The following is a 22,223-nucleotide window of genomic DNA, read 5'->3' on the forward strand; positions in this document are numbered from 1 at the left end:
GATGACTTTGAAGGGGAAAGTACAAACATTAGTAAGGTGCTTTTTCCACTTCGGAGATCGTTCATCAAAAAGCCAGGAAAGTGTAACAGTTAGACAGCAGTTGTGAAAACCCCTCATTTTAGCTCCCTGTCCAGATGACAGGAATGGAGTCCAACACATTTTCCACTGAATGCCCAGGACATGTCATCTTTGTAATGCTGCAGCATGAAGTTGTTGATCCACTGACCAAGTAGCTTCCATCTCTCAGATGTTTCAGAAGGGGATCTTGGTTTTCAAGCACTTTGTTCCCCACTGGGTTATTCTGTAGGTGAATTTCAGATCATGATTCGCTTGACAAATCCAAATGCAAATCAAACCCATTAATTGTATTTATTTGTAGTAATTTACTCAGTCTTCATTGATTGCTGTTCTAACAGAGGCTGCATTTACATTGTTTCTGTACTGTGAGCTACTTCAGTGGGAGGACAGACCTCTGCGAGAGTTCCTGCACTACCCATCACAGACAGAGTGGCAACGTAAGGAGGGGCTATGCCGGAAGATTATCCACTACTTCAACAAAGGGAAGGTATGCCAACTACTGCTCTCCTCCCACATCTTCCCTCCATTTCCCTGACTTGCTTTTTTCCCTCTCAACCCATCTTTTCAATTAAGTAGTATATTAAAAAATCTTATGCTAAGTGGACTTTCAGCATTGTAGACTAAACAGCAGGTAGCTAGAGAGTAGCTGAGAAAATGAGTGGGGATAAACATAAAACTCAGGACTAGATGAGTTAGACCCAGAAAAACGAATCCAGCAACTTCCTGCATCTTCTATCCAAATTCTGAATCAGCTGGACTGATAAAGAACTGTGTGAGTTTCGGTTGCTTCATTTCTAAAAAGTCTCTCTTTGTAGAAAGCTCTGAAAATTTCCATTTATATGTATTGTGGTTCATGTTAAGATTTGGTTGTTTTCTGACCTGCAGGGTTAAATATGAATGGTCAGTGGAATTTAAGTGGCACTGAAAAATAAAGACTAATCCTCCTCACCTCAGCTGTTTTACTCACAGGTTTGGGGTTCCAATTGGACTCCATTATCCATTCACTGACTCGGAACAAAATGCAGCAACTTGCAAATGTCACTTATTTGACTTATCTTTCCCACAGTAAATAAACAAATTTTAAAACTACTGTAGTGATCTATGTAATGAGCTATGATCCCTTATGTTATGATACTTCAGGATGGTTTCATTAGGTTAGATTTAGAAGGTATTTATACAATTTTGTAAAAATTAAAGACCAGATTATCCCCTTGTCTACATTATCTCCATTCTCTAAAAACTCCTCCATAGGGCAAGACTAGTAGAATTCCCTGAGTTTTAAGGATTTTTTGTTGCTGGGTTTTTTTTTTTCACCCAGGAGGGCAGTGGCTGCAGCATAAAGCACAAACACCACTGCACCATACAGAGAATGGGATTAATATTTAATTAATCCCACATTGGCCACAGTCAATGAAGGAGCTGTTGGTTGATTTAGTTGGGGTTGGTCCTGCTTTGAGCAGGGGGTTGGACTAGGTGACCTCCTGAGGTCTCTTCCAACCCTGATATTCTATGATTCTATGTTCTTTGGCAAAGACACGTACTGCATGTAGCTATAATGGAAAAAATCTATCCTCAATTTACTGGGGGAAGGGAGTGGCGTATTTACAAGGAATTTGTTACATTAACAAAGAAATACTTTGTTCTCAGGGTAGTGTTCTTGTGTAGTAAAACTGGCTATCACCCCCTCTATAAAGCTTCAGATATTCTCAGTATTTAGCCAACTACATTCCACAGATTTATCAACTTCAGCTAGTATCTCAGGACTACCTGATTAGGCAAAGAGTACAGAGAGCATATATATAAAATAGTGTATTCTGTAACTATTAAAGGTTCGTAAGGTCTTGTTTGACACATTATCAATCGTATGAGACAATATAACAAAAGTACTACTGGTTCTTGTACTATTAGGCTTCTAGTGTTCTTCCAGATGGACATTTATGGGGTTGTCTCCTGTATGATTGCTTCCTTTTACCTTAGACAGTAACTGAATCACTGAATTAGCCTCCCAAAACAAGTATTTTTTTCCTGAGTATGTAGCTTAGTTTTGCTAGAAACAGGAGTAAAACTGAAATGCCTTGAGCAGCAAAATCCTTTTGACACATTACATTTGACACAGTACATTTTTCCATTGCTGTGTAGCAGGGCTCAGGTCAGGGAACAGCAGAATTTTGCAGCTATCAATTTCTGTTAGCTCTTTTTTTCTGGGCTGCAAAAAGAAGCCTTTCTCTGTCTCTACAACCAGTGGCTGCTATTGTGCTGCTTACTGTAATTTGTTCTGTCTGTCCTTTATAAGGGTTTCCTTAGCAATATTCTTGGGGTGAGATTATCACCCCGTTCTAGCCTCTTAACACTGTGTAAAAGGTCTGCAGTAGCATAAAGGGGATCTAAAACCCCTGAATACAGCCGGGGGAGAATTCCTCCAGCACAGAAATTGAGGAAGACAAGAACTGTGGCCTGTTTTCTGAGAACCCCCTTGCAACCATTGACAAGAAGGGCATGCCAGGGCTGGGCTGAGGACAGAAGAGGTGTTTCAGGGCAGGGCCATAGCACTAAGTGATTGTGGGTGGTGCTGCTGCCCATAAGCAGCCAAGGACAGGCTGCCATAATTTAGACAGCCCCTACATGACTGTCTAAGTTATGTCAGGAGCCACTTCAGCCCATGGAGCTGCCCAGAATTGGAAAGGCATGAAGGTGGCTTAAAGCACCCAGGCTGCAGAAAAGATGTTTTTTGTTCCATCACTTCCTCTCTGTCCTTAATGGGTTTGTATCTCAAGAAGCCAGTAGTGCTAAGATTTTAGGCACTGGCTTGATTTTCTTTGTCTAATCTGTAATTTGTGCAAAAACCTTGTTTTAACAGATTTTTTTAAATCTCAAGGATCTCAGTCACCATTTTATCTTATTAAATGCCTTGAGTATCATTTTCACATTTGAGGATTTCAACTTGCTCTCAGTAAATGAGAATTCTAGTGATTCCGCCTTATTTCTCAGTATTGAAATACTTCATCTAGGCTTGACTGCATCTTATCTGCATTCTTTGACAATGATTCTAGTAGCTTCCAGGTTGTAACCTCTCCAGTTGCAGCAGAGCTTGAGGAAGAAGAAGTGAATTCAGTAAAGTCACCAGCTTCTTACTGGCAGACATTTTTTGTCCTTTTCTCTGTATTTTTTGTTCTTCCCTGAGGAAGAACAACATACAGTTAATTGGTATGTTGTTAGCCAGGGTCAGAAATGTAACCTTTATGCTGGAAATCAAGATTTAAGAGATTTTATTCGCTGTTCTCAGACCCAAATATTCATTGACAGCACTTTAGAAGCTACTGAGACTTTGTTAGTTTAAAGACAGTGAATGGAACAGACTAAATTTGATTCATTCTCTTGGTTGATAGAGATTTAGAATTAAGCAGCATTTTGCATCAAGTCCACTGCTAGCCCCCATCATCAGTGATATGTAGTAGCCTAATGAAGCCCATCCTATTTGTGACATCTCAGTGTACATTCTTCTCCCTGACTGTTTTGACCAGGGGTGCACAAAGCCAGATTTTCAAAAGAGCGCATGTTCAAATGCCCAGTACCCACAACTGGAGCTCAGCTGACATTTGTGCACCAAAATAAGTAGCCAAGTTTCCAAAAGAGCTCAGCATATTGAGTTCTGAGGTCTTCTGAAAATCTTCCCCCAATTGTGCATGCTGAGCACTTTTGAAAATCTGCCACATAAATCCACTATAGCTCATGTAAATAAATGTTGCAATTGTGAATTTTGAGATTTTCTTTATCAGTGCCTCCTGAGCGTGTTTGGTGTCAATCAGTGGAGAACTGCTGGCACTGTAGAGCAAGGTTGTAATAAGGGGGTAGATGAGAGATGCTCAGCAAGTGAAGGAGTCTGTAGAAGGTGAAAACGGATCAGGCACAAGGTGAGTGGAGGATCAGGGACAGATGAATAAGTCATGGTGAGAGGGGAAAAGAGAGGACAGAAACTTGCACAGGGCTTACAGCTAGAACTCAGATCTATGTATTATATAAAATTACAGATGGGTCTCATTTAAGTCATAGATTTTAATCAAGGGGATCTAATGTTTCAAGGATCACTTCCATGTGTGACGGAATCTTTGATTGGAATTACAGCACCACACTTCACTTGTCTGTTTATTCTCTCTCTATCCTTTTCAAATCTACACTCTCCTTCTCCCTTTCTTTATTCTGTAAAAGATGGAGACAGTAGTCATATCCTGGAGTTTTCCTCCCTTGTATCTCAATTTGTAGCTACAAAATGTTCACCCAGTACAGTAGAATATATCCGTGTTGAAATCTAACCAAAAGAGAGAGCTTGATTTAGGATGACAGGTGTAATATCAAAGTACATTTGACAGAGCTGGTAGAAATAATGAAAACAGAGATACCATTATAATAGCATTCAGATCACAGGAAAAAAAGGAACATGGAAGCAGGAGGGGAAGACATCTATAGGGTCAGGTCAAAAGAATAGCTTCCATTTTTTCACTGTCCTCTATCTAAAAGTAGGTTTCAGAGTAACAGCCGTGTTAGTCTGTATTCGCAAAAAGAAAAGGAGTACTTGTGGCACCTTAGAGACTAACCAATTTATTTGAGCATGAGCTTTCGTGAGCTACAGCTCACTTCATCGGATGCATACCGTGGAAACTGCAGAAGACATTATATACATAGAGACCATGAAACAATACCTCCTCCCACCCCACTGTCCTGCTGGTAATAGCTTATCTAAAGTGATCATCAAGTTGGGCCATTTCCAGCACAAATCCAGGTTTTCTCACCCTCCGCCCTCCCCCCCCCCCCCAAACTCACTCTCCTGCTGGCAATAGCCCATCCAAAGTGACCACTCTCTTCACAATGTGTATGATAATCAAGGTGGGCCATTTCCTGCACAAATCCAGGTTCTCTCACTCCCTCACCCCCCTCCAAAAACCACACACACAAACTCACTCTCCTGCTGGTAATAGCTTATCCAAAGTGACCACTCTCCCTACAATGTGCATGATAATCAAGGTGGGCCATTTCCAGCACAAATCCAGGTTTTCTCACCCCCCCCCACCCCCATACACACACAAACTCACTCTCCTGCTGGTAATAGCTTATCTAAAGTGATCATCAAGTTGGGCCAATTCCAGCACAAATCCAGGTTTTCTCACCCTCCACCTAAAAGTAGACATTAGACATTCATTAAGCTTCAGTCGTAACATCCCAGTTGTATCTCTGCATCTCTGAAGTCAGAAAATGACTCTGACTCCTTTCCAACTACTTTAGAATTCATTTTTCTGTCTGTTCTTTTAGATAAATCCAGAATATCTGAGGAGGCGAAGGGTCCATACATTGAAGTTTAAAAATGTTTGTGTGATAAATAAAAAATAAATGCCATTTGGATTGCAAATATAAACCCTTAACCACGTAATGTTTGAAAAAGAAATTTTTGGCCTATAAGAATGTATCAGTTCATTTGAATTGGAAACCCACAGCAAAGATGCTATTAATATGAGATCATAAAGCCTGAGTGATATGCTGAGCACCCAAGCAACTGGTTTCCTGTTGTGTTATTGACTATCTAAATATAACTCATGTCCTCAGTGCAAAAGATTTTCATCATTTAAAGCTATAGATATTACCAGAACAACCAAAAATAAAGCTATAGATATTACCAGAACAACCAAAAAAGACCCTGAAAAAGCTGATGCAAAGAATCTTATATTAGTTTTTGCCATTCACAGAAGCTGGAGAAATTTAGGATGGTTATTTTTGTTTTTTTAATTCTTGGATTTGTGCTGTCTTTTCTAAATGTTCCTGAGGTCTCACTTACCATGTTTTGAGCTTCTTCAAATAAAAGATATAGCATCTCTCAGTTTTGTGACAACTAATGTTTTGTTTCTGTTGTTTACATGACAATGATTTGTAAACCTGTTAAAACTTCCTAAATAAAAGGATATAATGAATGTATCATCTATTTGAGAACTGAAAAGAAACTAAATATAAGTGTCTATAGTGCTCCCTTACTATAAACCTGTTTGGAGAATCGTCATGTTGTATTATAAAGAGGTCTTCCGTGGTATTGAGGGTGAGAGACCAGAAATGGTAGAGGAGACATTTAGGAGGGCTTTATAAAGAGAGGTATGATATACTGTATCAAGTGGTGTGGAGGTTCATTTTTTAAATAAAGGTGCATATAACAAGAAAAATGTTATCCAAATGCATTACTACTGGTATTTTAGGAAATGTCTGCTCTGCAATAAAACACCTGTGGCTGACCCATGTCAGCAGACTTGAGCCCAAGGGGCTCAGGCTGAAGGGCTATAAAATTGCAGTGTACATATCTGGTCTCGGGCTGGAGCCCAGGCTCTGAGACCCTTCCCCCTTGCAGGGTCACAGAGCCTGGGCTCCAACTCAGACCCGAATATTAATACTGCAATTTTATATCCCCGCACCACAAGCCCAAGTCACCTGACAGTGGCTAGCTGCAGATGTTTTATTGCAGTGTAGACATAGTCTTAGTTACTATTAAAAAAATGGTAGGGTCAGATTCTGACTGCCATATTTACATTAATGTTGCTCTCAATGTAGTATTCTCCTATGTGCAACAATTGAAGTATCTAACTATCTGTAGTTGTTAGTCCAGCAATGAGAAGCAATCCCTGCCCAAAGAGCTTATAATCTAAATAGGCAAGATAGACAAGGGCTGAGAGACATCAACTTATGAAGCCCTCATCATCGTAGTATCAGAGCATCTCCCAAAGTTTAAAAGAAGTAACAAAAAAATCTTTCTCTCTTTTCTTTCCTGCCTGTGGGAGTAAAAATTTGAATAGTCACCAGAATTTCATTGTGAGGCAGTGGATATACTGTATGAAAAACTCAATGAGGGAAGGCTAAGGTGAAGAAATGAGTTTTGCATTTAGTTCTGAACATACTGAGGTTAGCAGTCATAGTTCTGTCCCTTGGCAATGAGTTCAACAGTATAGGTCCAATTCCTGTGCAAGTTCTGTCTTTCAAGTTATTGTCCCTATGGGTGCTCCACCATAGGATGTGTATGCACTTGTGCACTCTTGACCAGATGCTTTAATCAGCAGTGTCCACAGGTCTGTCCTGTGCACTATACACCTGGTGCTCCAGTGCAAGGGCATCTAGGGAGGGGCAGAGCCATTGCCACTCCAGTTCCTTCTCAACTGCCATTGGCTAGAGACGGATCACTGGGGTGTATTTGTTCTTCTTTCTTGTTTTGTTTTCAGTTTTTTATTTTAGTTTTAGTTTTGAAGTACAAGTTTGTGCTTCAGGGCGGCTCCCCCACCTCAAGCTTTCTTTGTTGCTTGTGGCACTCTCTACCTGGTTTGTGCCAAGGGCTGTAGGTTTCAAACCCTGCCAGACCTGCCACAGATCTTTCCCCCTCAGTGACGAGCACTCCAGCTGTGTCCGGTGCCTTGGAGGGTCACATAAACCATCAAATTGCAAGGTCTGCACAGGGTTCAAAAGCAGATCTTGCAAACTGACGGAGGATAGATTGATGCTCCTCCTAATGAGCAATCCCTGAGGCCTGGGGGATCCAAATCCTCTTCCATTCATCGGCTTAGCCTCTCAGGCCTCACCGGTGACTTCCTGAACTGTAAAGGCAGCTTCAGAAAAAAGCATTCAAAGAAGAGAAAATCCCATTCCCCTAAGAAAGACTTCAGAAGGGGTAAGGTCACCTCTTAAAGCTGGATTCAAGAAGACCGCGCTTCCTATTATAGCAGGGGTGGGCAAACATTTTGGCCCGAGGCTACATCTGGGTATGGAAATTGTATGGCGGGCCATGAATGCTCACAAAATTGGGGTTGGGATCAGGAGGGGGTGAGGGCTCTGGCTGAGGGTGCGGGCTTTCGGGTGGAGCCAGAAATGAGGAGGTCAGGATGCAGGAGGGGGCTCCAGGCTGGGGCAAGAGGTTGGGGTATGGGGGAGTGAGGGCTCTGGCTGGGGGTGCGGGCTCTGGGGTGGGGTTGAGGATGAGGGGTTTGGGGTGCAGGAGGGTGCTCCAGGCTGGGATCAAAGGGTTCTGAGGGCAGGAGGGGGATCAGGGCTTGAGCAAGGGGTTGGGGTGCAGAAGGGGCTCAGGGGTGCAGGTTCCTGGAAGCAGCAGCAGCATGTCCCCCCTCCGGCTCCTATGCTGAGGTGCAGCCAGGCATCTCTGCGCACTGCCCTGTCCACAGGCACCACCCCTGCAGCTCCCAATGGGTGCCCCTAAACATAGGAGCTGGAGGGGGGACATGCCGCTGCTTCCAGGAGCTGTGCGGAGCTGCAGCATGCACACACACAGCGGCCCCCAACCCCCAGCTGGAGCCAGGAGCGGGCAGCCAGGAGCGGGCCGTAGTTTGCCCACCACAGTATTATAGGTACTGCTGAAGCGCCTGCGGGCCTTAGTACCCAAGAGTCGGCACCTCCCAAAAAGACATCCCATTCCAAGAGATCTTCCAGTAAACAGCAATGAGAGGCCCCATCTTCAGTACTGGGAGCAGAAGCCTCTAGGCACAGTAACTCATCTAAGATTAAGGACTCTAGAACAGTGTTTCTCAATCTTTTTTTATACAAGGGCTTGGCTTGCTGCCTTTCAAAACTGTGTCAGGCAGATCTCAGGGACCAGTGCCAGTCCACAGACCGGTTGTTGAGAAACACAACTTTAGAAAAGCTGCCTCTAAGACATCAGTATCGCTACCTTCTCACAGTTACAGAACGTTCAGACTGGCTTCCGTCTGTCCTCAGTACCATCCTCCTCGGTGTGCATCAGTTCAGACCACAGGTACAATGGTCTCTTCAGGACTGGGTCTGGCCCTGATATCAGCTATGTCCCTGGCTCCTCCTGTCCTCGACCTTAACCAGCTGTTACTCTCCAGGTTCCTGTCCTATGAGGATCTTCTCATCTCAGAAGAACTGGAATCTCCCCTCTTAAGGGGCACTGAGAGAGGTTCTTTCCCAGTACCATTACACCAGCCAGTGAACAACCCTCCTTTCTCTGGAGCAGGACCCCGACCTCCAGTACTGACCCAATTCTAGTATCACTTCCCAGAATCAATGCCTGGAGCCCCTCTACTGGACATGGGGGGAATGATACCACCTCAGATTCTGAGATTTCTGTGCAGGGCTCTGCCTCCCTTCCATAACATCCCACACCTTTGGAGCTGTTTCCCAAGGAGGACATGCCAGAGCCTAGCGGACACTCCTGGCAAGAGCATCTCTCAGGACCCTTTCCTTACCCACCACCACAGTGGGCCTATGGGAAACCTTGGACTCCCTATGGAGACCAGATTTATAGAGTACCCTCTCATAAGAGACCTCACTAAGAGTACCCACCAGTATCACAGTGGCCTCTGGTTCTACAAGTTCAGTCACCTATACTGCTCCTTTCCCCTGTCCAGGAGGAGACTCAGGAGGGACAGGAGCCAGCAGCTGAGGAGGAGACACCTCCATCATAAAAATCCTTCTCTTTCCATGAGGTGATGATGTCAGCACCACCCTTCTATAGGATGATTTCAGGGCTATTCAGAACCTAATGAAAAAACTGGCTGAATCCCTCTAAATTCCACTGAAGGATATTCAGGAGATACAACATTCCCTGGTGGACATTCTGCCCTCCAGAACAAGGTCTCCTTGCCTATTAATGAGGCATTATTGTCACCATCCGTACCGTATGGCAGACACCTGCCACCATTGCACCCACATGCAAATGGCCAGATACAAAATTTACATTCCAGCGAGGGGACTGGAATAATTTTTTCTCTCACCCCACTCCCAAATCACTGATGGTCACAGTCATTGAGAGAAACCAACAAATTCTCTCCAGTCCACACCCTTGGACAAGGAGTCTAAGCACTTAGACCTTTTGGGTCAGAAGAGCTATTCATCCATTGCTTTTCAGTTTCAGGTTGCAAACTACCAGGTCTTGATGGAAAAATATGATTTCAATAGTTATTCTAAGTTTATTCATTTTATTGAATACCTGCCACAGGACCAAAGATAGCAATTTTGAGCATTCATTTCAGAGGGTCAGTTAATCACTAAAGCTTCCCTTCTCTGCTGGTCTCCTTCAACGCTGCCAACACAGCCTCACGGTCCATGACAACCACAGTAGTTATGTGGCAAGCCTGCTGGCTACAAACTTCTGATCTCCCCAACAAAGTTCAGAATACTGATGAAGACCTCCCCTTTGAAGGGCCTAAGCTCTTCATTGGCAATGCTGACACCTTGATATCCACTACCTCAAAGATGCCAGGGCAATGCTTCATTCACTTGGAATTTATACATCTGGAACAAAGGTATTTCAGCAAATCAGACAGCTTAATGCTCTTGACTCTTTCAGTACCAATTGTCCGGGGCTTATACAAGCTATCCAGGGTTGTCCCTACCACCTCACCTGAGGAGCCAAATTGAAGCAAGAGCAAGCAGTGGCTATACTGAAAGCATCTGAGTGGCTGAGACAAGTGTGGTTCCTGGAGCTGCTTCACCACTCTCTGACAATACCTCAGTGTCTTCCTCTCATACCAGATTTCCTGACACAGGATGTGGGCACCATAACCCACCTCAGGCTGTTCTCAAGAAATTCAATCCATGCTCTTGAGCACTAGAAATCCAGCCACATGCAAAGCCTGCCTGCAAAAGTGGAAACACTTCCACCTCTGGTGCGCTTTCCATTTTATACCCTCTTCGGAATCTCCCCTCTTGAGGGTTCTTGATTAACTATTGGACTTGAAGGCGCAAGGACTCTCTAGAGCTCCATTAGAGTGCACCTGGCCACTATTACAACTTTTCACTCACCCATTGAAGAGTTTTCAATCTCCACCCATCCTACGATAGCCAGGCTCCTTAGAGGCTTATCCAATCTGTTTCCTTATGTCAGAAATTCCACACTACCATGGGACCTTAACCTGGTTCTTAGTGCCATGAGGAACCTTCTACTTAAACCAATGGATAGCTATTCACTACTTAGCCTCTTCTTCTAGACTTCATTCCTGATAGTCATCACTTCAGCCAGAAGGATAGGGGAACTAGGAGCACTCACGGCCGACCTGCCCCACACCACCTTTTACTGTGACAAGCCTTCATTACACCCCCATCCTTGTTGTTGGCCAAAGTTCTCGTCAGAGTTCCATATCAATCAAGAGAGCCATTTCTGTGTTTTATCCTAAACCTTGAAAGAGGAGGCTAACCTACATGCCTTAGATGTTAGGAGGGTACTTGCCTTCTGTCTTGACAGGACAAAGACTTTCAAGGCTTTCCCCCAACTATTTGTATCTTTCATTGAAAGGTTAAAGTAACAGCCAAGCTCTATTCAGAGACTGTCAACGTGGTTTCAGGTTGCATTGTAGCCTGCTATGAAGTTGTTGGGTTGCATCCCCTACCTAAAGTAACAGCTAACTCCATCAGGGCTCAATCCACGTCCATAGCCCTTCTTAAAGGCATTCCCATCATGGAGATCTGCAGGATCACAATCTGATCCTCAGCTCACATCTCCAAGCATTACTCCATCCTAACTGCTTCCAGGACTGATACAGCCCTCAGTGATGCTATCCTCAAAACCATCTTGGATCTACCTTTTCAGCACCCTCATCCATCTCAAATTACTGCTTAGGAGTCTCCTACAGTGGAGCACCCATAAGGACAGTAACTCAAAAAAGAAGGAGAGGTTACTTACCTATACAGTAATTTGCGGTCTTTGAGATGGATTGTCCCTATGGGTGCTCCACCTACTATCCTCCCTCCCCTCTGCTGCAGAGTCTAGAAGGCTTCATGGTTGAGAAGGTACTGGAGAGGAAGTGGATCTGCCCCTTCCTAAATGTCCTGATCCCAGAGCACAAAGTGTATAGTGCACTGGCATGGACCCACAGACATTGCTAATAAAAGTCTCTAGTCAAAAGTGCAAAGGCATGTACATATCCTACACTGGAGCACCCATAGGAACAAATAATCTAAAACATCTCAAATTACTGTACAGGTAAGTAAACTCTCCTTTTCTGTGCTCAAGAGTCTTTTCTAGTGCTTGACAACATCACTGTTCCTGTGGAAAATAGCTGGGGGTGGGGGTGGTCAGTCATATTCAGGGAGAGAGATGCAATCTTTCAGATAGCTAGGGCCAATCCCATGATTAAACCTGACTCTATTCCATTGGGCTTTAGGCAGAAGGTGGAGCAGCTATGCAGAGCTGTTTTTTTTTCTTTTTTTTTACAGTAAGCCTATTTGTTAGCTCTTGTATTTTTCTCTGAAGAAGTTCCTGATCTGATTAGTGAATTAAGAATGATGTAAAACTCATGGAAACATAGGCATCTGTTTGCACCAAGTTGCTAAATGTCTTGCATCAGACATTTATATGAAGCCTCATAGAAAACCCTGTATTGCATTGTGTTTTCATGTGTGTTTGCTCCTTGGGTTTTAATCTCTAATGAATTCCCCAAAAATGCAGTTCCCTATTCTTAACTGTTAAGAGCTTTAGTTGTGGCTGAGAATCCCACTTGGTCTGAGTCTGGTTTGCTTTTGCAGAGCTGGGAGTTTGGAATCCCACTGTGCAGAGAGCTGGCCATTCAATATGAAAGTCTGTATGATTATCAAAGCCTCAGCTGGATTCGGGTAAGTGAAACCAGCCCTTCTCCCTCCAAACTCTTTATCCATTTCTTAGTGATTACTGCTGAAATGTCAGAGAAGTCTGAATTAAAAAACAAACATACTGTTCCTCACACAGTTAGGATGGTTACTTTCTAAGTATGTCATTTTCCCCCCTCTGCCAAGATTACAGATCTGTTCCTGCAACCTTTACTAACAAATAGACATAACTGTCCCAAATAGGCTCATTGAAGTAACTTTTGATCCTGCCAGCTGTAATTACCAATAAAATATATGGACAACTGTTAAATATATAAATATGAACTATGCCCACAAGCACAAATACATACATATATATTTGTATTGCTGCATTAAATTTTATTTATTTATATATTTTCTTTATTGGTGGCCAAATTGGTCTCCCCCTCAGTGCTCTGGTATTATATTAAATTTATTCTAAGTGCAGCAAGAGTAACATGTCAGTCTAGGCTTATGAGAAGATAAAGAGAGATAAATAGAATACAAAGCACAGTGAAGTTCATGGTATTCCTGCCAACCATGTGGATTCTCTCATAAAAGCAAGTAATTAATTGTCAGGATGAATTTGTGTCACTGCAGCTTTTATCAAAAAATCTTAACCAAGGCATTAATAAGAATTTTAAACTCTCTGGTTAATCCATCCTGGTTTATGTCCATAAAATATCAAGTATTATCCTAAAATAAAAAGTGCCATGTGTTTGTGAATTGAGTCTCAGGTTGATGAGCACACCTGTCTAATGATGAAGCTCAATTCAGTATTGTATCATTATCCTAAAACTGCATCAGTAAATTAGTTGTTATAGCTGTTTCTTCATTGGTTGGATTTAATCAGTCAGGTGAAAAAATCTTGACTGGTGGGTAACAGCCATTCATCTGATTCTTATTCTCATCTCTTCTGTTAAAAAAAATCTGTTTTTTGTTCCGTTTCCTAAATCTGTATTAGACATGCGTTTCTTTGATGAGTTTCTCCCCGTCTTCTTTTTTTTCCCCAGTTTCTGTCTTGCTCCTTCATTCTATTTCCACATCATTCTGTCTGTTCATTTATTCTACCTGTAATGTTTTGAGGCTAAAGCCCCTTTTTCAGAAGAAGGGTTAATGTATGCAGGTATCAAGAAACTTGACTCAGAGTCTGTCTGGGCCAAAGTTGCAATTAGGTCCCCTGCACTGGAGACTAGGACTCCAAACTGGATTTCTCTCTCCAAAAAAGTCACCACAGTTAATAGTGAACTACCTGTGAGCCTTTTTGAGCTTTGAGTTGATGTGGCCCAGCTGGACAATGGGGTCTGAGAGCCTGCTTTTGGCACAGGCCAGCATACTATTAGTAGAAAAGTACCTTTTTCTTCCCCCAAATAATTTTTTTCCTTCCTCTTGTTAAACTTATGGATGTCCAGAATTCCAGATAGTCTAGACCATCTCCACTTCCTGCCCTTTCATGCCCTTTGGTTCACTGTTTAATCTGTGGGAGAGAATATGGTTAAAAGAGGAGACTGGGATTCAGGAGATCTAGACTTTAATCCAATTTTTGCCACTAACTAATTCTGAAACCCTGAACAAATCACTTTCTTAAATTTGTATGAGTAACTCCAATAAAATTTAATTTAATGTAAAATGGGGATAATTAAATTTACCCATAATTAAATTTTCCCAGGAGTTTTGTTTAATTACTGTAATGTTTAAGTGTTTTGAAATCCTTACATAACAGGCACTACGTAAATGCAAAGTATTATTATGAGGTTCTAATGTTGATTGAGATTCTGAAACAGTAGCAGGAACTTTGAGTTAGATATCAACTGCTTTTTCCGTCCACAGAAAATGGAAGCTACCTATTATGATAATATCATGGAACAGCAGCGCTTGGAACCTGAGTTTTTCAGAGTTGGTTTTTATGGCCGGAAATTCCCCTTCTTCCTTCGGGTAAGGCAGTTCAGAAGAAAGTGCAACATATCAACCAGGTCTGGGGTTTTTGTGGGAGAGAGCAATGTTGTGAATGTTGAATGTTAAAAATAAGGTTTTTCTTTGAAAGGGATAGAACTGATTGATCCAGCTCAGAGACTTCTTTGTGTCATTTCCACTGGGCTATTTGCCACTCTCAAACTCTGTGCTTTAATATTTTGTATTGTTTTGTAACTATCAGGAACAACCAAGGGTAGCTTTATCAACACCAACCATTCTGGAAACTTAGAGCTGATTTTTGGTTATGCAATAAACACAGCAATCTGGAAAACATCAAACCATGGTGGCAAGTTGGCCATGTTTCACACTGGTTGGTGTGAGATGTGTCAGGTCCTGCCATGTAATCTCTCTTGCTCCTTACAGTGAGAAATGGGTAGCTTGTTATATCTGCTCCTGTAAAGCCATCTTACTGGGTAAACTAAAGGAACTGAACCATTGGTAATAAGTGATGAAGACACAGAGGGGCGGATTTTCAGGTGCACAGATTTGCAAACTCATATTAGGAGTTTTGATACATACACAGTTGTGCATGTGAAAAGTCTTATCCAGACTCAAGAGCATTTCTTTCTCTCCATTCAGCACAGAACCCTGTTGCAGCAATTCTGGCTGTAGTACATTACAAACTTCCATTTTTTCATATCACATCATACTTACAAGGTCTCAAATGAAGTTCAGAGCCTAATATCAATGTGGTGACTCTTCTAGGCTGCTTGTACACTAGAATTTTCAGACATGTTCAGCCACAGCTGTAAAACACAGCCCCTCATCTACATAAACTGCTGTCAATCTTCATTGTCCACTGGTCTATACATGATCAACTGTAGTTGACTCCTTTTTTCTCATAGGGAATCAACACTAAAAGCCTAGCTTAGCAAAATGAAGGCTCTGAGTGGATATGATTGCGGTCTATAAATATATCTGGGAAGTAAACACCAGAAAGGTAGACGTGCTATTTAAACTAAAAGTTAATTCTTATAAGAACAAGTGTTTATAAACTGACGGTGAATAAATTTAGGCTGGAAATTAGAGGAAGGTTTCTAAGCACCAGAAAAGTGGAGATCTAGAACAGCCGCCAGTAGGAATAGTGGGGATAAACAACCTAACTGATTTTAAGATGGAACTTGGTAAGCTTATGAATGAGATTATATGATTGGGTTGCCTGTCATAGCAGGGGACTGGACTTGATGACCCAGGAGGTCCCTTCCAGTCCTGTGTCCCTAAAATGGGTGTTGCTGATTATCGTTTGACACCTCATATAAAACTTGTCTGACAGTTCTAGTGTAGGTGAGCTCTAGCCGACTACATTGACAAGATAAACTAACTTGAGACAACTAGAACTCCAGATTTCTGGTTTTCTTCAAGGGAAAGTATGACGAGATTGTAACCAATCCTATGGGGCATAGGAGGAAGGGAGGACAGAGCCTACAATGGTGAGAGCATGTGGGTGCTTTGTTAGTAATGTATATATTTTTAAGGTTTCCCAATTTAAAAAAATTAAATTACTTTGAAGGGAGTTTAAAAATTTAAACTCTGGTGTATAGGTAATTTGAAAAAAGTGTGTTTTATGGAGAAACTTGAAGGGGATGGAGGCATGATGGAATAGGTCAGCAACAGAAGTGCCCACTGGTGGAGGACAGCATAGAACAAGGGACAGACATGAGAAGCATGAAAGAAGCAAAAGGGCAGTTAGGCATACAGTTTGGATGGAGGAAAGGGAGCTGGAGCAAAACAGAAACAGACTAGAGTAGAAAGTTAAGCCAAAGCTAAGATGTGCAAAGCCTGTGTCAATTAGCTTCATTCTAATATGGAATGTGAGTGGGAGTGGGTTAGGGGATCAAAAGAGATGACAAATCTTACAAGAGTGAACATAAAAAAAATTAGTAAGGGCTAGAATATTAGGGGTGCTCAGACCCTTGTAACCTACAGAATCTTACATGATAAAAATGATTTGCAGGGTCAAAAAACAAACAGAAAAGCATAACCACATCCGGCAGTTCTACTGTGAAAAGCAAAATGTAGAAGGAACCAGTATCAACACATATGGAGATTTCCAGAGGAAATTATCTCAGTTTTACCTTTTGTATCTGGCAGTGGAAATTTCAGAACATGAACAATAAACTAGTCAGTATAGCAGAGGAATTGATCCTAAGGTCTGTAGTTCCATAAGTGAACCTACCCTGCTTTTCAGTGGTGGACATACAGCTGCATCTTGGATAGTAAGTGACGTGGCCTGTATGTTTAAGAATATGCATGAGTTTTCGGTGGTACAACAATTCCTCTTGATTAAATTGTATAAGAGTGTGGGAATTGCTGCTAGTGACAGTAACAGCAAATACACTGTATATAATTATAATCCCCATTAATTCTGTAATTATATTCCATAGCAGTGTTTCTGATAGCAGAGTGGGAACTGATAGTGTAACAACCTCAATAAACTCCCTCTTTCTCTCTTAACGACTGATAGTGTACAGACATTTCAGAGACTGAGTCCGTTAGCTGACGTATCTGCATGGATCATATAGTTACATGGTTGATGAATGTTAATCTAAAGAAGAGTAAGATTTTCAGTGATTTAAAATAAAATATGTATTCAGAATTCTCAGGGATCAAATAAGCACCCAACACTTTCCTCTGGTTTATTTTATTTTATTTTATTTTAAATCCGCAGATTTTAAAACAGGAAATTACCATACTCACTTCCACCTCTTCCACTTGGTAGCAAACATCATCTAAAAATGTCATTGTTCATGTTGCTATGAATTCTGAATCTCTTTCTGTCCTGGCTATATAAAGGTCAGTTAATTAAAAACTGTCTGGCTTCTACATTACAGAAGTTCAAGTAAGGCTTGACAAACCACATTTTGAGAGCTTGCACTGGCTTCTGCAGGGAAGAATCTGTGTTAAATGCAGATTTCTGGTATTTTTAGTGCATTATGGTTAGAACCATAATAATTTGGTGCATAGGCTCACAATTTCCTGGGTTGCTACAGTCAAAAGGCACAAAGTAGGTACAACAATTAGTAGAATGGGTCTCTACTTTGAAGGTGAATCTCTTCATGACAAAGTTAATAATAGCTGGGAACTTTGTGCATTACAGACAAAACTGTCCAGACCCATCATGTAATATTTCTTCCTGTTCAACCATTGCTGTGACTGATGTATGGTAAGTCAGATATGTCACAGATGGAACTGATATCTGTTCCAAAATTATGTAGTATGAGGCCATGGAATAAGCATTTATTTTGCCCATTGGACTTGAAGTGGTTTTGCTTCAAGGTAACTAGAGTGTGCCCTTCTACTTGTATTACAGTGCTTCCAGAATAGCAGGTGACCTATCATAACCCACCAAGAACAATCCATTATTTTCATTTCTAATTTTAGTACTTCCTAAAGCTCATCCACTTTCTCATATTCCATGCAATGTTTAAATACACTTCTATCCCAATATAACGCGACCCAATATAACACGAATTCGGATATAACGCGGTAAAGCAGCTTTGGGGGGGCGGCGGCTGTGTGCTCCAGTGGATCAAAGCAAGTTTGATATAATGCAGTTTCACCTATAAAGCGGTAGATTTTTTGGCTCCCGAGGACAGCGTTATATTGGGGTAGAGGTGTATGCTGTAAGGCAATAAAAATATTTAATTCTTTAGCAGAATTTCTTTTATTTATCTTGCCACATTTTGTCAAGACAAACAGGAGATCTGTTTTAGCTCCAATTTTCTTCCAGCTGAAGGAAGACGCACCAATTATTCACAAGCACCTTAGCTTCCAGTTCAAGAGGAAGGCAGAGAAAGACTCACCCATTAAACAAGGGTATTAAAATGTACTTCTTGCCACTACAACTAATGTACAAGTGAAACAGTGCTGTTTTTCTGTCTGACCTTAATATTCTTTCATTACCTTTTGTCCTTTTCAGACTGATCAGACAGATAGTAAGTGTTGACACCCTAAACAGTTTTGTCTCCACTTCACAATGAAGGTTAGAAATCTTTGCAAACTTCTTCTTGGAATGGAGGCTAAATCTTTTTATACAGGATTCTGCAAAGTGAATGGACAAAAATAATGACTGCCCTAGTCCAGAACTAGTAGCTGCTCAATTGTCCTTCCATGTACAGGTAGGTGGATCTTTACAGAGAAGAAAATTCTAGTAGCAGGACCTCCCCTCAGAGCAACTCACACCTCAGAGTTACAGTTCTCTGTCTACTACTCGGTGGAGTATGGCTCCATCCTTCTGCAGTCACAAGACTATGATGGCCCCTTCAGAGGACAGAGGGATAGAAACGTTATGCTTGGAAATTAGAACAGTGGTCTTGCAGGCTGTGGCCAGGGTTTCCTGTCCCTCCTGCTGTCTCAGTCTTTCCCTGTGAACAAGGTTATGGGACTCAGAGAGCTTTGGCTGGCATTCTGGGAGTACAGAGCTATCTCCAACTCCCTCTTGGCCACTATCCATGATCAAGACCAGGCCTTATTTGATATGACTTTTTCCTGGGCACTGTGCGTGATTTATCAAGGCAGTCTACATGGCTATGCTGAAGTCAGGTTCCCACCAAGCTCTGTTGTGGTGAAGGGAGCTGCAGAAGCAGCAACTTTACTTTGATCAAGTAGCCCCATGCCAGAAGCCATTTTTCCAGAGGTTCATCCAGTGGCCACTTGGCATTTGTCTTCTCCTTACCCTACAAAGTCTCCAAGGGATACATTTCTCAGTGCCAAACACCCAAACAGCAGCCTAGCCAAAAGCAGTCATAGTCAGACCTCCTACTACCAGAGATGAGGTTCCAAGAGAATGCAGAGACAAAATAAAAATCTTTATATTCCTCCTTCCATTACAGTAATCATCTTTAACATGAAACATAAAGAAAACTCTCACTTCCTTTCCCCTATCCCTGCAGGCAACAGTGATCAAGAGCTCTAGGCAGACATAGCTCCCCACCCCCCACCCCCAAAAGAAGAAAAATGCTTAAGGACGTCAGAGACACTGACATTCTGGGGCATAGTTGGTCCCACCATTTTACCACAGAGAACACCCATTTATTGACTGATGAAGTATCCAGGGTCCTGTACTTATCATCAGAGAAGGAAACTAGCAAAAAAGGAAAATCTGTCAGATGTTTCTTCTACCTTAAGACTAAAGAAGACATGTTTCTCCATACACCCAAATCTCCTTGACTTTGTTAAAGAGAAGGCTCACCCAGTAGCACTCCATCTTTTCCAAACTGTAAATTGTATCTTGCCCAAAGAGGCATTAGAAGAATGGATTCCCAATGTGCACTTGTCAGCCTTCAGTATTAAAGAGAGCTCTATTTGCTTTGCATGAACAGTGGCCATCAAGAATCTGTTATAGACCGGTGGATACCCATTTTAAGAATGACTAAGAGCTTGTCTCAAAATGTATTTCAGTCAGCATAGCCTCAGCATTTGGTCCCAAGGAAACAGACTAACAGAAGTCAGATAACAGAACAAGGAGCAATGGTCTCAAGTTGCAGTGGGGGAGGTTTAGGTTGGATATTAGGAAACACTATTTCACTAGGAGGGTGGTGAATCACTGGAATGGGTTTCCTAGGGAGGTGGTGGAATCTCCATCGTTAGAGGTTTTTAAGGCCTGGCTTGACAAAGCCCTGGCTGGGATGATTTAGCTGGGGTTGGTCCTGCTTTGAGCAGGGGGTTGGACTAGATGACCTCCTGAGGTCTCTTCCAACCCTAATATTCTATGATTCTATGTCAAATCTAGAACAGGGGATACCTAAGAAGTCATGCAGAATGAGGAAAAACTTGGAGATTTTCCAGTGTGCCACAAAGTATATCCACAAAGTTGCCTTCAACTTAGTCTTTGCCATTAGCTCTTCTTACTAACAAGGACATGAGGGCTGTATGGCTTTATTCATAGCAACTGGATGTCCAGGCCAAACAGAATTTTATTGTACTACCTTTTCCAGGCCAGTACTTTGGGGACAACTTAGACAAGGACCTAAAAGATAATACAGAACAGAAGTCCTATCTCCCAGAAAAGAAACACTCTTAGTCTTCCTCTCAGAATTTTGTTACTTTGGCTGCTCTCCAGCAAAGTCCAAGGTTAGCTCTTGTTTCAAGTGGGCCTTCTCATTAAGGTTGTCCAGAGACTGAGAACTACAGAGGCCTCCAACAGACTTCTTACATCAGAATATCAGCAGATCCCCTTCTCTCCCCAAAGACAGAATTCATGACTGCAAACAAGACGGGAGAAATCCACCAACAATTAGTGTGTACCATCTAGTTTCAGATAGGCTGTATGTAGAATTCTTTCAACTTCCACTCGAATGCATTTCATCACTTTACCAATTCCTTCAAACTTAAAACAAAATAAGATATTGCTGGCAGACATTAGGCACCTGGTCAACATTCAAGCAATAAATCAAGTTTTAATGTTAGAAAGATTCCAAAGAATATGATAATCCTGTTTGCCCTCTCCAGTAGATCAAAAGTGCATAATGTTGTCTAACTCTGCACCCATTTAAGTCCGTGGGAGTTTTACTCCTGACATCCGTGGGAGCAATTAAACCAATTCTGAGCATTTTTAAGAATCCCACCCCTGTAATCTACTTGACTATAGATCTCAAATGGATAAATTTTTTCATAGCCTGTAAGTAGTTCAAGATGAAAACACTAAGCAGCATGTAGCAGCAATGGAACTGGAACATTTCCTTGCATTCATCAATTTTAAAGATGCCTATGTTCATATTCCAAAAGTTGAGTCCTATTTTAAATAACTTCAGTTTTTTAAGTCTGAGTCATTACCCATTGACATTTCTGTCCATCAGTTTTTTATGACACCCAGAATATCTTCCCTAAGATTTTCATCACGTTGGTCATGACACTGTGCCGGTGATATATCAGTCTTTAATTTGACAACTGGTTGATCTGAGCACTGACAGTGGATAAAGTATGTTTTGTAGTGTGGAAGACTAAAACTCTTCTGTCAGCTTCCTGATGAATGTGGAAGAGTATCTTGTAATTAATTCAACAGCACACTTACGCACAGGCACAGCAAATGCAGCATGTGTGTGCAGTTTGTTTTTGCCTTTAAGAAGTGAATCTAAAAGTCCATGAAGTTAGCAGCTCACCTTTTCTCACCTATCTGCGTATGACATCTTGCAGTTACTGGGACCATAGACTCCCTAACACATTTAGTGCTGAGTTACATGTCTGTTCATGGGGCTGTCCAGACATAGATAATTTTTTGATAAGAGTGGGATTGATTCTTGAGTTTGTGTGCCAAAAGACTAGAGAAACTGAAATACTGTGGGAGAAGCAGTATGGTCAAATGGATGAGGCACTGGACTGGAAATCAGGAGACCTGAGTTCAAATCCTAACTCTCCCATTAATTTGCTGCGTGACCTTGGGCAAGTCCCTCCATCTCCCTGTGTCTGTGTCCCCACTCACCTTTTGTTTGTTTTGTCTATTTAAATTGTAAATTTGTGGGGGCAGAGGCTCTCACTATTTGTACAATTTATGACACCATAGGGCTTAGATCTTGGCAGGAGCCTGTAGGTGTTATTGTAATACAAAATAATAAATAATACTGTTGCCCTTCTAAAAGATG

At 41.8% G+C, this 22,223-nt stretch overlaps 1 protein-coding gene across 13 annotated transcripts in view; it reads left to right on the forward strand.

The window, feature by feature from the left end:
* The window catches only part of DOCK3 (dedicator of cytokinesis 3), a 585,647-nt gene that overhangs the window by 522,350 nt on the left and 41,074 nt on the right, over positions 1–22,223 (forward strand). For all 13 annotated transcript variants that reach the window (XM_073352483.2, XM_073352491.2, XM_073352484.2 and 10 more), the window contains 3 exons: positions 417–565; positions 12,592–12,678; positions 14,500–14,604. In XM_073352483.2, the coding sequence (XP_073208584.1) occupies positions 417–565; positions 12,592–12,678; positions 14,500–14,604 (341 nt within the window). The remainder of the gene's footprint in view (positions 1–416; positions 566–12,591; positions 12,679–14,499; positions 14,605–22,223) is intronic.

This window comes from Lepidochelys kempii, chromosome 7 (assembly GCF_965140285.1).
Source record: "Lepidochelys kempii isolate rLepKem1 chromosome 7, rLepKem1.hap1, whole genome shotgun sequence".
NCBI lineage: Eukaryota > Metazoa > Chordata > Testudines > Cheloniidae > Lepidochelys > Lepidochelys kempii.